The sequence below is a fragment of the Cyprinus carpio genome, chromosome B22 (assembly GCF_018340385.1).
Source record: "Cyprinus carpio isolate SPL01 chromosome B22, ASM1834038v1, whole genome shotgun sequence".
Lineage (NCBI taxonomy): Eukaryota > Metazoa > Chordata > Actinopteri > Cypriniformes > Cyprinidae > Cyprinus > Cyprinus carpio.
Genome location: NC_056618.1, coordinates 20,061,504 through 20,076,279, shown reverse-complemented (window position 1 = coordinate 20,076,279; position 14,776 = coordinate 20,061,504). Strand labels below are relative to the sequence as shown.

At 38.0% G+C, this 14,776-nt stretch overlaps 3 protein-coding genes across 8 annotated transcripts in view; all 3 read left to right on the top strand.

Moving 5' to 3' along the window:
- The window catches only part of LOC109082837 (glutamic acid-rich protein-like), an 848,403-nt gene that overhangs the window by 170,771 nt on the left and 662,856 nt on the right, over positions 1 to 14,776 (top strand). The window lies entirely within an intron of this gene.
- Positions 1 to 14,776, top strand: part of ahr2 (aryl hydrocarbon receptor 2) — a 223,353-nt gene that overhangs the window by 108,081 nt on the left and 100,496 nt on the right. The gene's annotated exons all lie outside the window — the stretch shown is intronic.
- LOC109046555 (major facilitator superfamily domain-containing protein 6-A-like) lies at positions 5,618 to 13,689 on the top strand. 3 transcript variants are annotated; one of them, XM_042748586.1, is made up of 7 exons: positions 5,619 to 5,871; positions 6,809 to 7,800; positions 8,245 to 8,843; positions 11,071 to 11,168; positions 12,473 to 12,634; positions 12,722 to 12,820; positions 13,363 to 13,689. In XM_042748586.1, exons 2-7 carry the CDS (start codon positions 6,832 to 6,834, stop codon positions 13,671 to 13,673), a joined length of 2,238 nt encoding a protein of 745 aa, XP_042604520.1. In that variant the 5' UTR covers positions 5,619 to 5,871; positions 6,809 to 6,831; the 3' UTR covers positions 13,674 to 13,689. The 3 variants fall into 3 exon arrangements, with proteins under 3 accessions (XP_042604521.1, XP_042604520.1, XP_042604519.1); XM_042748585.1 differs by having other exon boundaries at positions 5,619 to 5,896; XM_042748587.1 differs by lacking the exon at positions 6,809 to 7,800 and having other exon boundaries at positions 5,618 to 5,896; positions 8,731 to 8,843.

The following is a 14,776-nucleotide window of genomic DNA, read 5'->3' as shown; positions in this document are numbered from 1 at the left end:
ATTTATTATTGGAATTATCAATGTTGGCAACAGTTGTGTTGGCAAATATATATTTTTTTTTTTTGGAAACTGTGATATTTTTTTCTGGATTCTTTGATGAATAAAAAGTTAAAAAGAACAGCATTTATTCAAAATATAAATATTTTCTAATTTTCTAAAATCTTTGCTATCTCTTCTTAACAATTTAACACATCCTTGCTGAATAAAAGTTTAATTTCTTAAAAAAAAAAGAAAGAATAAAAATGTACTGACCCCAAACTTTTGAACTGTAGTGTATATTGTTAGAAAATATTTCTATTTTAAATAAATGCTGTTCTTTTTAACTTTTTATCATCAAAGAATCCTGAAAAAATTATCACAGGTTCCAAAAAAATATTAAGCAGCAAAACAGTTTCCAGCACTGAAAATAAATCAGCATATTATAATGATTTCTGAAGGATCATGTGACACTGAAGACTGCAGTAATAATGCTGAAAATTCGTTGAATGAAAACAGCGTTGATGAGCATAAGAAACTCCTGTAAAAAAAAACATAAAAAATCGTTCTGATCCCTGATGAACTTTTGACCGGTAGTGTATATATATATAATTCTTATTTATTTATTATATTTATTCAACTGTATTATTTAATCACATGAGCTGACAGGTGGCAGGAGATTTAATTCTGAAAATAAAATATCTCTGTGTATGTAGCCCCCCCCCCCACACACACACACATCATCATCATCATCATCATCATCCCACACAGTATATTATACTCACTAATGAACATAAACGTTTTGCGAAGAGAAATAGTTCCAAGATGAATGAACAAGAAATGAATGCTGAAATATTTAGTGTTCACCATATATGTTGAAATGAACATTAAAGCCCTCCATGTTTACACAAGATGGCGATAATTAGCTATTTTTGTGTGTTTGTATAATAAGAGAAACAGTGCAGTGGTACATTGACCAAATACAGAAACAACACACTGTTATGATTGCAAATAAATAATTAAAATTTACAGTATTTTGTAATTATTATAAAACAATAGTCTTCCATTTAATAAAAATGTATATTTATAATGTCCAAATGGCATTAAGCATGCATTACAAAATCATGGAGAGCAAGAACATATATATTTAAGTTAACAACTCTAAAACCAACAAAGAATTTATGAAGATTGCATGTATATTTTTCACACACACTTTTTTAATAGAAATTTCTATATAGAAAGTGCATATTTACAAATAGAAAGAGAGAAAAAATAGGAGGAAGAGTAAGAGCTTCTCTTTCAGTTTTTCTTCCACTCATTTAGAGTGGGCAAAATGACCTCAACTAGGGTTAATCCAGGTTATCTGGGACATTAATACACCCTGAGCACTTCTGATGAGATCTCTGAGGGACAGATTCGCATATACAGTAGAGAGAGGGCTGATTGACAGACACATGGCGTATACACATATAAACATGCACTTTCTTATGCACTACTTTTCGAAAGCACTTTGTGTTTTAAATCCACTGAGCTTCATTCTTCTGGTGAGTAATATTCTTCATCAGCAGCAGATCTCTGGTCTTTATCAGTCTCAGATGGCCCAGCAGCCACACTGTCTTCAAATGCCTGCCATACGACTGCGTGCAAGTGGATCATCACAGGCTTTACTAAATAGATTTCAGTGGTGTGTCTCTGGATTATGCACTTTTCAGACTCATCTGGTTCTTCAAGAAGCAGACTTCTTATAGGCCACTTCTTAGGCATAGTATTGAAGTACAAGACCCGATATTCATGTATAGGTACTTTTAGGGGTAACATGTCCCACCACTCCTGCTTCTTTCTGAATAAGCCTTTACAGTTCTTCCATTTAAATATACTCTTTTCCCCACTCAGTGTAACTCTGGTCTTATATTTGTCCTTAAACTCTTCCCTCCAGTCAGGTTGATAGCCTGGCATTATGATAAACTCTCTTGGAAAGAAATTCTCGTGTCTTTTAAACCTCCTATACCATTCGTCAAACTTCTCACGCTTTTCTTTTAGCAGTTTTTCCCACATTTTGCCCTTTTTTGCATTCACTCTAGTAGAAGAAGAAATCAAGGTAGAAGAATTCCAGAACTCACAACGAAGAATTCGAAGTGTGAGCGGCTTTATATATGCGTGTTCTAACAATGGCGTGGTCTCATTGTGACATCACAGGGACGTGCCGACGTAACCTCAATCTATGTGCGCATGCGCGGTGCGTTTGGCGCCTTTAATGAGAAACAAAAAAACAAATTGTACAAGAATGATCACAAACAATCGTAAATTTGAAATGAGAACACTTCCCATAACACTGGATGTACTTGCTACATTGTTCGAAGAATGGCATCTACACTAATATTAGTCTGTTTCTCTCTTATTCCGAGGTCACCGTAGCCACCAGATCCAGTCTGTATCCAGGTCAAATGGTCACTGCAGTCACCCGGATCCAGTACGTATTCAGCCCAGATGGTGGATCAGCACCTAGAAAGGACCTCTACAGCCCTGAATGTCAGCGGAGATCAGGACAACTAGATGAGCCCCAGATACAGATCCCCAGTGAAGACCTTGTCTCAGACGACCACCGGGACAAGACCACTGGAACCAGTTGAGTCCTTTGCACAATGTGACTTTGCTGCAGCCTGGAATTGAACTGCTGGTTTCGTTTGGCCAGAGGAGAACTGGCCCCCCAACTAAGCCTGGTTTCTCCCAAGGTTTTTTCTCCATTTTGTCACCAATGGAGTTTTGGTTCCTTGCCGCTGTCGCCTCTGGCTTGCTTAGTTGGGCACACTTTATTTACAGTGATATCGTTGACTTTATTGCAAATGATTGCACAGATACCATTTAAACTGAACTGAGCTGCATGATGACATCACTGAATTCAATGATGGACTGCCTTTAACTGTCATTTTGCATTATTGACACACTGTTTTCCTAATTAATGTTGTTCAGATGCTTTGACACAATCTGTTTTTTTTAAAGCTCTATATAAATAAAGGTGACTTGACAAGATGGGATAGAAAGAAGGTGCGTTTTACAGTTCGAGAGTGTGACTTAGTTACAAGGTAAGATGTAGTATGAATTAACTTTTAATATTTAATAACTGTTTTACCATGGAAATGTTAAACAAGTGCGAGTAATATCCAAGGATGAACTACTTTCAAAAATTGCGGCTTTTTGAATTCGAAAACATAAGTGATTTGTAATGTAAGGGCTTTGACTCACGTCAGATCGATTAAGAAACATAGATGAGTGAGAAAATCAAAAACAGGACATGCTTGATGTTAAAAAGAAAAAGTTCTTTAACGCTAAATTCACGAAAACGCCCAAAGCACGTGCACACCTCTGCTCACCCTGTTTGCGCAGACAGGATACGTCATCAGCACGTTTACGCACGCTGTGCAAACAGAGCAAGAATGGCAGACAAACAACAACAACCCGATCTTCATTCCTGGTAATGTAGCACTTTTAAAGTTTTCTCACTGGTGAATGACACATGATGTAGACCAGCGGTTCCCAATTCCATTCCTTGCGCTCCCTGTTCTGCATATTTTTCCATGTCTCGCTTGGTTTACACACCCGATTCAGATAATCAGCTCGTTAGAAGTGAGCTACCTGCATGAACTGTGTTCCAATTGATGTGATCCCTACACAGTGTTCATTGCTTCCTCCTCCCTGAGCATGGGAAAACCATTTAAATTTACTTCACTTCGGAATATGGGCTGGAATTGGGAACCGGTGATGAAGCCTATTGTAGTAATGTTGTTTCTAGTATTCTGGTCTGTCAGTGTATATGCGTTTAGGGGGCGTGGCTTTGGATGGCGATTGCAGGGAGGGTGGGACATTCGCTTTCAGTGCTATCAGGCTAAAGTTAGCATTTTCCAAAATCTCCTACAGCACATTTAATATTTCTGTATTAAAAAAAATGTATATTTAAAACATTAATCTTCACATTAATTTATGAATGTAATTGCACTCATGCCACCTCTGAGCCTCATTAAAAGTCTGAAAATGTTCTTCTGTGTCACCTCTATAGTACAAATTAATTTTTTAATACTAATTTCATATGATTGAATTGAATTATACTGTGAAGACTATCCAGTGTTATTTTACAGTTGAATAGACTATAGTTAGACCAACAGGTACATCTCAAAAAATTAGAATATCATGAAAAAGTTCTTCATTTTTTGTAATTTAATTCAAAAAAGCAAACTTTCTTATATTCCAGATTCATTGCACACAAACTGAAATATTTCAAGAGTTTTTTGTTTTAAATCTGATGGTTACGACTCAAAAAAAATTAATATTCCATTTTGTTTTTTTTTTTTTTTTTATTTTTTGTTTATTTAATAGTGGGAATCTTGTGGTATTTTTTAGAACATGCAACCACAATTATGGGAAAGACTGACTTGACAGTTGTCCAGAAGATCATCGACACCCTCCACAAGGATGGTAAGTCACAGAAGGTCATTGCTGAAAGGGCTGGCTGTTCACAGAGTGCTGTATCGAAATATATTCATAGAAAGTTGACTGGGAGGAAAAGGTGTGTTAGGAAAAGGTGCACATGCAACAGGGATGACCACAGCCTTGGAAGATTGTCAGGAAAAGCCGATTCAAGAACTTGGGAGAGCTTCACAAGGAGTGGACTGAAGCCGGAGTCAGCGCATCAAGAGTCACCACGCTCTGACGTCTTAAGGAAATGGGCTACAGCTGTCACATTCCTAGAACCAAGCCACTCCTGAACCAGAAAAAAAAATGTAAAAAGCATCTCACCTGGGGTAAGGAGAAAAAGAGCTGGACTGTTGCTCAGTGGTCCACAGTCCTCTTTTCAAATGAAAGTAAATTTTGCATTTAATTTGGAAATCAAGGTCTGGAGTCTGGAGGACAAAAAACTGGAAAGGCACAGAATACAAGCTGTTTGAAGTCCACATTTCTCCACATTTTGCATCTTTAAGTGTTCACTCTATCAGAAGAAATCAGGTAGAGGAACTCCCGAACACGCCTAATTTGTAGGAAACCATAAATATTACTTACAGAATGTCTGTATATGATGTGAAATGTGATGTGCCCTTCAGGATGAACTATTAAGCATGTAAATGCAAGCTGCTGAGAAAATGCAATCCAGCAGGTAACTGAGCTTGAATGCATACTTGGATATTTTTTCATTCATAAAGTTGTAAACCAACTTGCCACTTTCTACAATGCATGTTGCTTAGGGAGGGGCGAAAGATGCGCCTGTTCACTATTTAATTTGCAGCAAAGTGAAACAGTTTCACCGGAGCAAAGAAGAGCTGGGGAACAGGTTGTTTTCGATTGTGCAAATCAACAGATACGCCCAACTGGGATGATAACAAAAAGCCCCCATTATGTGTTTAAAATACATGGTTATTAAAGTATGAATGCATGTGTAAAACAAAGTTTCTGAATACTACGCCCAACTGGGATGTTTTTGTTAGTGTTAATTTATGTGTTATAGTTTTTTTAAAGAGTGTTTTTTTTTGTTATTTGGAATAGAATGAAATATTCTTGTTTTTTCCTACTTAATATTCAAGTAACAAGCCCTCGCTATTGGATGGATATCCAACAACGTCAGTGCGTTGTTATTCAAAAGCCACGCCTTCGTCAAAAGAACCCGAGCTAGCAACGTAAGCACCTAATTAATTTTCATGAGGTAGACCCCAAGTCGGTTTGTGAGCAGGTGAACGCTGGATTCTCGCCACCAAGCAATAAAAATGCCTTGACAAGGCATCAAATAAGGGAGAAAGTTTCTGTTAAAACTGGCAGAAAAGCCAGTAGATCAAAACAAGGTCCAGTAGACAAACATTCATTGGAAATGGAAGAAAGTCAACTTCTTCATCGAAACGCGTCTGTTCCAAAGTAAGCGACTCTACCGAGACTTCAGGTAAATAGCCTACACAAAGACTGTTTTCATATAACATGCCTACGCGTATTCTACTGTAAATATATGGTTATATGCTTAACAATGCTTTATGGACATTTCTACTCCATTTCCTGGATTTCTTGAATATAAGAAGGCTTTTGTGACCCGTCTTCCTGTTTTAGTCGCATAGGTTCTCGTGAGAAATAGCAAAGTGTTTTTTAGAAAGATCTAAAAGACTTTGCCGAATAAATATAGGCTACAGGTTATCTTTTATTAAATGACATCTCCTTAAAGGAAGCGCTGATACTTCCGTGAAAGTAGGACAGTCTTAGACAGGCGCGCCATAAACTTTCATTACGTCATTTAGCAGTATACATCATGGTTAGTGTTCACATGTTTGTAAAGTAGTACTCTGCACAGCATAAGATGTACACGGCTAACTTTTTTTTTATATATAGTATGTGAAACAGTAACCAGTATGCGCCAATGAACATTTAATATAGTGGTATGCTACATTATCACGTGACTTCCTCACGTTATCGTTTTGGAAATAAACATAGTTATTTTGTAAACTGTAGTAGATCATCTGGGTATTCCAAGCATACATAACATTTACATACTGTGGATAGTATATTTGTACTGGAGTAATAGAATAGAATTTAGTATGCTATACTTTGCATGCAAAACAGTTTTAATATACAAGTATTTGTATTTCCATAATTGTGCTGTAAAGTGTTCTGATTTTCTAAAATTGTCAATTCTCTGTTAAGATCTGTATTTTCCCCCCTGTTTTATCAGTGTAATTCTTTTGCTTTCAAAATCATCCTGAAATCAAAATCGACCCTTATGTACATATGTTTCCCGTCATGCTGTATGCAGTTTTAACACATGCTAAACATTTATATACTAACGTTATCTTTAACCCAACTTTAGAAATATTAAGCACCCCAGCAAAGATGGCTGATGACCGCGTAGCCATCTTAACTGACGATGAAGAGGAGCTGAAGAGGAGAAACCTCGAACGCTTCGACCGTCTGTCACTTGAGATTCAATCAGATCAACCTTCGCAATCATCTGCGGACAAAGTACCTAATGATACAGCACCGACTCCATCTGTTCAGCATGACATGAGCTGCTGTGAACGATTGTTCCTACGGGTCAACCCCCACCTTCTTGTGTCAAAAGTGTTTTATTTGTTCTTTTATGCTGCATATGGTTCCCTCCATCCACTTCTTGCTTTGTACTACAAGCAGCTGGGTATGAATCCCACCCAAAGTGGTCTCCTAGTGGGAATTCGTTATTTCATTGAGTTCTGTAGCGCCCCTTTTTGGGGCATTGTCGCAGATCGTTTCAGGAAAGGTAAAGCAGTCTTATTGTTCTCAATGTTATGCTGGGTCCTCTTCAATTCTGGGATTGGCATTGTGCAGCCAGCGGACATGAAGTGTAAAGAGGAGAACCTCCTGACAACCACAGCTATGGTACCGACTGTCCACACTACCACATCTAACGAGACATTCTACCTCAACACCAGTTCCATCCCGACAACAAATCAGATGAGACGCCGCAGGGATCTGATTAGACTCTACCCTTGGCGAACCATTCTTCACTCCATTCAGTCTTCAGGCTACAACTCTGAACACCGATTCAAACGGGATTCCAACTCAAGTTTCACAGTGGCACCTGATGAATTGGCTAACACAACCCAATCTGACCAAACCACCATCACAAGGCCTGAGCCAAGCACATCTGGCTCAACACCAGCCCCAAACACCACGTCTGGCAGCACTATTCAGAGTACTACAACCAAACCAAACCAAACTCCTGAATATAACAAGGACCAGGTTCATTCCATTTTTCTGCTGATTCTGCTCGTCGTCATCATTGGCGAGTTTTTCAGTGCTCCAGCCATTACCATTGTGGATACAGTATGTAACTTTTTTTTTTCCTTAAAATAAATTCAAGGCAGATTAGTTAGTAGAGTCCATTTTATAGGCCATGTATCTTGAAACCTCGAACGAAAGATTTGAATAAGCAGAACTTTATAAGAGAGATTAGACAATGCTTCCATTGAAATAAATGTGAGACAAACTACAGTCCCATTTCTGAAATCATAGTACTGGCGTTGGTGCTTGAGCCAATTCCCGTTCTGGAAGCTAATCTATGTTCCTAGGCTTAGGGTAGCATAGTAACATAGCGTCAACCCTAAGAAGATTGGAACATTCATTATATGCCATATAAAATATGATCTATATTCAGGGGAAAATAGGTGCCTGAATGTAGGTTGTTAGATCTTCCAGCACCAGTTCCAACTCCATTTTGTTAGACAAGAGATATTTGAGTCTAAAATAGGTTTTTTTGGATTGTTTTAGGTGACTCTGCAATATCTGGGTCCACACCGTGACCGCTACGGTCTCCAGCGCATGTGGGGATCTCTAGGCTGGGGTATAGCCATGCTCTGTGTCGGCATCTGGATCGACCACACTAGCACTAACCTTGTCATCGGCAACAAGGAGTGCTTCATGGAAAATTACAAGAACTACCACACTGCCTTCATTGTGTTTGGCGTATTAATGGGAATAGCTTTGATCGTTGCCACTCAGTTTAAGTTTGATGTTCAGCACCAAAACACGATTGAAGGGAACGAGGTCGGCAACCAGCAGCAAAACGCCCAAACTAGAGGTTCCCCTGGAATGGAGAACTCTGAGACCCCAACAATTGTCCAAGTCGAGGAGTTCCACTTCTGGGACTTGATGCGACTGCTGTGTGGCATACAGTACAGCACTGTGTTATTTGTGGCCTGGTTCATGGGCTTCGGCTATGGGTTTGTTTTCACTTTCCTTTACTGGCATTTACAGGACCTGACAGGAACCACAACGCTGTTTGGTGTTTGCTCTGTCCTAAGTCACTTGTCAGAGCTTGCTGCCTATTTTACCAGCCATAAATTCATCGAACTGGTGGGACACATCAGGTGAGGTTCCTGTGATTCCTTGTCGGCATAGGGGGACTTTGAATGGTCTGGTTCAGTTCTGAATCTAGATTCACATCTGAATCTTGGTCTGGTTCAGTTCTGAATCTTGGTCTAGTTCAGTTCAGGTGTATTTTGTTTTTGTTCAGTTATTCAATTGACTTAAATACCATTTAAGGTAATACACATTGCATAAAGTACAACAGTCTAACCAGTTGTTGTCTATAACCATTCATTGGCTCTGTTTCAAACCCTGTTAAAGGCACAATATGTAAGATTTTTTATTAAAATATCCAAAAAAACACTAGAACAGTGTTATATATTTTGCTGACTTATGTACTTATATTATCCCAAATGTTTCGAAGAATGTTTAAATGAGAAATAAGCAATTTTAACTAGAGACACGGGCCATGTCTATAGTGTCATTGTGTCGCCTGCCAATGATGTTACCCAGTCGATTTACAGTTTTGTTTTGTAGAAAACATGGAAACACCAAAGACGCTTTAATATGTTGTGTGTTTTATTAGACAGGTGACAACCGCACAGAGTAACATTATAACAGAACTTTCAAATGTATCTAGTATGATAAAACAGCGCTGCTTTACCCCACATACTCACGACCGGAAGGAGCGGAAGCGGTCGACTGTGGCATAATAAAAGCTCCGCTGTTTTCGAGCCATGTGTCACACTCATTCAGCGGCCTCGTTTCGCTTCGACGTCTTTCAGCCTCACCCTGCTTCATTCTACTATGTTAATAAATCATTAGCTCAACTATGAACATGATTTCTGTCCGAGTCCCGTCGGATTGCATCGACTGTGAGGATGAAGATGACAACTCCCATGATTCCACACTCAGCCACGGCATTGTCAAACTAAGCCTTTTTGTTTGTTTGCTTTGAATACACACCATCTAGTGGCAAAAACTTACATATTGTGCCTTTTAAGGTGGCTATCTATAAATTATTTAAAGATTAACAGGCATACTTCAGGATCAAATGTGTTTCCAAAATGTAGGCACAAAAGTCAAGTTGCTTTAGAAGATTCTTCATTTTGAACAGTGTTTTAAGGTAGCATTGCCTGTGTATTCGGTATGGTTACTATGTAGTTGCTTTCTGGCCTAAATCAAAAGAGCCCACCCTGATGTAGATGCTATGTTTTGTTTCTGTTGTTCTTGTTGGTGTGTCAGGCTGTTAGCTTAGCCACATGCTAACATCAACTGTCAGTGTTTCAAGTGACATTAGGTTCCATTTCAGTTAGGATGCTACTTTGGAAGGTTGCTGCTTACGTAGGCCACAAGGGGTTTAGAACCGAACCATCATAGTAGTTTATTCCAGTCACAGGCAAGACTTGTCCAGGTAACCCAAACTGTCTCACTGCACCATGTGACTCCAGCTCATTTGATCCTGACCTTGAATCAGTGAGTCTTTGTGCGTGGCGCTGTCATGCCACTCTGTAGGTCTGCACTGGGATCAGTGAGGCAATGTTTGGTTAAAAGGCCTGGTTCAAGAGTACAAAGCCTTTTTCTGTCAGCAGTGGCAGAAGTCCAGAATGCATTGCACAGCAGCTACAGTGTCCACTGCGTGGCTCCTTTTACAGAGATGATCGTAACATTAATGCTCTTTGGTGTTCAAGTTGTTATTTGTTTTAGTTTACAGAGAACCGTCTGACTGAATGACTGACAGAGCAGTATGAATTCATAAGTCATCCTCCCTTGACTGGTTTACAACTTCTTGTAAAAATTTAAGGAACTTCCTGTTCGACATTTGTATGTTTTATAGACTTATCTTTAAAAGATGACCTGCATAAGCTGTAATGATCTTTGCAATATGACTATGCAGTTAAATCTCAACTTGATTACTTGTTTTACAGCACAGAGGAAGTTAATTTAATTAGTCATCATGAAACGCACAGAGCAGTTTAGAGAGAACTTTTTATTTTTATTTTGCATTTGAATAAAAAAAACTGAAATTAGTTGTGACCATTAAGTTAGGGCCATTAATGTTTTTATGTATTGCACCTAGAAAAAAATGTTTTATTAATAAATGTATTTATTATTTGTTTCAATTTAACAAAGAATTAAAAAATAAATTCTTTACTATAAATATTCTTTAAAATGTCATTTTCCTCCTTTACATTTAAAGGGTGAAACATGAGCCTGACATGTTCTTGATATTTTGTGAGATTCATGCATGTATTTTTTTATAACCGTGTCTTGTGCTTTTTCTGTCAGAGTTTTGTACATCGGCCTGGCCTGCAACACAGCACGCTACCTCTATATCTCGTATCTGAAGAATGCCTGGACTGTGCTGCCCATGGAAGTGCTGCAAGGTATGCATGGCCAGTCATCAAGTTCTCAATCCTGGAATAAAGCATCTGCAATCTTTAAATTCTGTAAACGTGGTCTGTGTGTGCACAATACTATAAACCATCAGATTCAGTCATAAAACTAAAGTGATGTGTGCAGAACAAAGAAAGGCCGGGGTTCATTTCAGGAGAGGAATGAAGTCAGTTTGACGTTGTCAGTTCCACCGCCCTTTCCTGTGGCAAAACAATCAAGAAGAAAACAAGCATGTAGATGCATTAAAGAGAGAATACCATCAGCTCACAGGAATGAAGACCTGGAGCAAGTCTGTTTACATTCATTACAGACGTTTTCATCTGTTCAAAGAAACATATCCATATACTTTTACAGACTTGTTAGTTGCCTTCTCTCTATATATACTTGAAAGTCCAAGCTAAGACATACATTTTCATGTCATGAGACAGATTTGCGTGTGTGCACAAAAGTTTAAGCATGTAGTAGGTGTATGCTGCACTTTTATAAACTGTGGTTAATTAAACAGCATTGTGTTTTTTATGTTGGCAGAAATTGTTCACCAAAAAGTAATAAAAACATTGATTGCAGTGATGAAAAATAAAGAAAATGCATATAATTTTTTATTTATTTTTATGAATGCATGACAATTAAAGGAATAGATCAACCAAAATGAAAATGTACTCACCCTCAGGCTATCCAAGTAGAAGAGTTTGATTCTTGATGGGAACAGATTTGAAGAAATTTCGCATTACATCTCTTGCTCACCAATGGATCTTTTAAAGTGAATGGGTGCCGTCAGAATGAGTCTGTCAATTAACTTATTGTGTAGCCAACATCTTGTTTGAAATAAAAAAAAAAAATACAAATATGTTTGTGGATTTGGTGTGAGAGGACAACAGGGGATTGACATTTTCTGGAGGAAGTATTGTTATAGATTATGGACTTTTTTTTTTTTTGGCCTGAAACGACGTTAGTTAAAACGCCTTGATGGATTTGTTTATTACAAACATGCAGCTTTTCACTTCACAAGACATTAACTGATGAACTAGAGCATTCGTTTGGATTACTTGTGGATTATTGTGATGTTTTTATCAGCTGTTTAGACTCTCATTCTGACGGCACCCATTCACTGCAGAGGATCCATTGGTGAGCAAGTGTTGTAAAGCTAAATTGTTTCAAATCTGTTCTGATGAAACAAACTTATCTACATCTTGGAAGGCCTGAGGGTGTGTAAATTTTCAGCAAATTTTATTTTTGGGTGAAGTATTCCTCTAAGCCTTATTATGGTGAATAATAAACTTGTGTATCTGCGCAGGCATAACGCATGCATCCGTGTGGGCGGCGTGTATCTCATATTTGAGCGCGGCTGTACCTCCGTCTCTTCGGACATCTGCTCAGGGCATCCTGCAGGGTCTCCACCTTGGGCTGGGCAGGGGCTGTGGGGCGATGGTCGGCGGGGTATTTGTCAACTACTTTGGTATGGACCATACCCATTGTTTTGTAATGATATGACATAATGAATGCCAATGTGTGTGTATAAATAAGTGGTTGTCTTATTTTTCAGGTGCTGCCGAAACATTCAGGGGAATAGGAATGACCTCACTTGTTATTTTGCTCATCTTTTCATTGATTATGTGCATCACTGGCCAGAATGAGAAAAAAGGTGAGCAACAAGATCTTGTACATTGCTTATTCTTTTAAAAATGAAAGCTGAAACTTGTGATCTGTTAGTTTTTGCCCTTTTTGTTTAGTTTGGTTCAGTTTATTTTGTTTCTTTCATGTTGCTTTTTGCCTTTTTTGTACTTTGTGTATTGAACATAAGTATATAATAGTGTAAGTATAATCACATTTTCAGTAGTGTATTTTTTTATTTATTTTCAAAATAGTAGCAGAATCTGCCATTATAGTGACAGGTTTTTTACATGACTTGTGTATTGTAAAATGTGCACAAACAAACTAAAATGTTGTCTCCAGTAAGTCCAATTAATTTTAATGCAGCAGTTCATTTGGAAGTTTTGTTCAAATGATTTTCTTGATTTGTTCTTGTTTTGTTAAGTTTTAATGTTGGTTTTAAGGTGCCAATAAACTGTTTTAGCCAAATAACGGATAGTTTTATCTATTTTTCATTCACATGTGAATAGAATCTAGAACAAGTCTCCTTCAATATAATGTTGTTGTTGTTGTTGTTTTTTTTTTACCCCACAGAGGACAAGATGCTAGCAGAGAACATTCCTATCGCGTCCAGTCCTGTTCCCATAGCGACCATTGACCTGGTTCAGAACACAACAGACGTGGCGGCACCCGCTCGACCTGAACCCAAACTTCCGGCTCGGAAAACACGGCACCAGGAGGAGCAGGAGGATCTGAACAAGCCCGCTTGGGTTGCCTCTGGTTCGCCGTGGGTTACAGTCGTTCTACTGGTTTACCAAATCAGAGACATGGTTGTCATTGCAAAGACCCATGTTGAAGTCCAGCCCCTTCAGGTAACGCAGAAGAAACTAAGAGGACGATGGTGATGAATAATGTGAATATGTATCTAAATGTTTTCAAAATAGTACTATGTTTGTGTGTTGTTGTGTTTTTTTTTGTTTTATTTTTTTTTTTAATGGTTTGTGTGTCTGTTTTTTGTGAATGTGTAGATTTAGTTGAACATTATATAACTGAATATCGGTGTTACAAAACTCAGAGCAATTTCCGCACCTCATTTAACAGAGAGTTTGGCACATAGAGTACAAAATATTATAATCTGACTATTTTATTTAGAGAGTTGGTTGATTTGTCATTGTTCAGATGCTGATTAATTCAGGCAACTAAACATTTTGTCCGATAACAAAAGTTTTGTCAGTTTGTGTAAACAGCTGGTGGAAAAATTCTTTCATGTAGTTTACCTGTGTACTGAGCCATTATTTATTAATATATATTTCATGTAGTTTACCTGTGTACTGAGCCATTATTTATTAATGGTGTGTTTACTGTTTTAATGGTTTTATTGTATCAAATAAATGCAGTCTTGGTGAGTAACAAATTTATTAATATATATATTATGTAAGAAAAAAATCTTACGAACCTCATACTTTTGAATGGTAGTAAACGTGTGCTCCAATTTAACTAATAAAAAAAAAATGCATTTTTGTTTATAAAATAATCTGCATGCTTTTTGTGCCAAATAAGTTCACCAAATTAGTTTGAAAAATTTGTGAAATAGGTTAATTAAACTGACTACTTTTCTAACTAGGGCACAGATGAGGTCCCCTCAGACTCTCGAGAAGATGCTGCACAGCAAAAAAGCACTCCCAGCGGGCTCCAGTCCCAGGAGGACCCCGGGGCCCCAGGGCCCGCCGCACAGCTGGAATTCCCAACACAGGACACACAGCCTGTATAACATCCAAACAGCTGATGGCACAAACTGATCTGGTAACCAGTGGGTATTTTCTCTTCACACAGTGATTTTGTTTTCTTTGTGAAGAGTTTTTACGAACTTTGTGGGAAATACAAGGAAGAAGAAAGTACTTTTCTGTATAAGTGGTCTTTGTATGATTTTTAACTTATTTCCAGGTGTTTTGCACATCCAGTAAATAAAGTCTGGCAGGGTTTAAACTGTAACGTGTTCCTGTTTTTA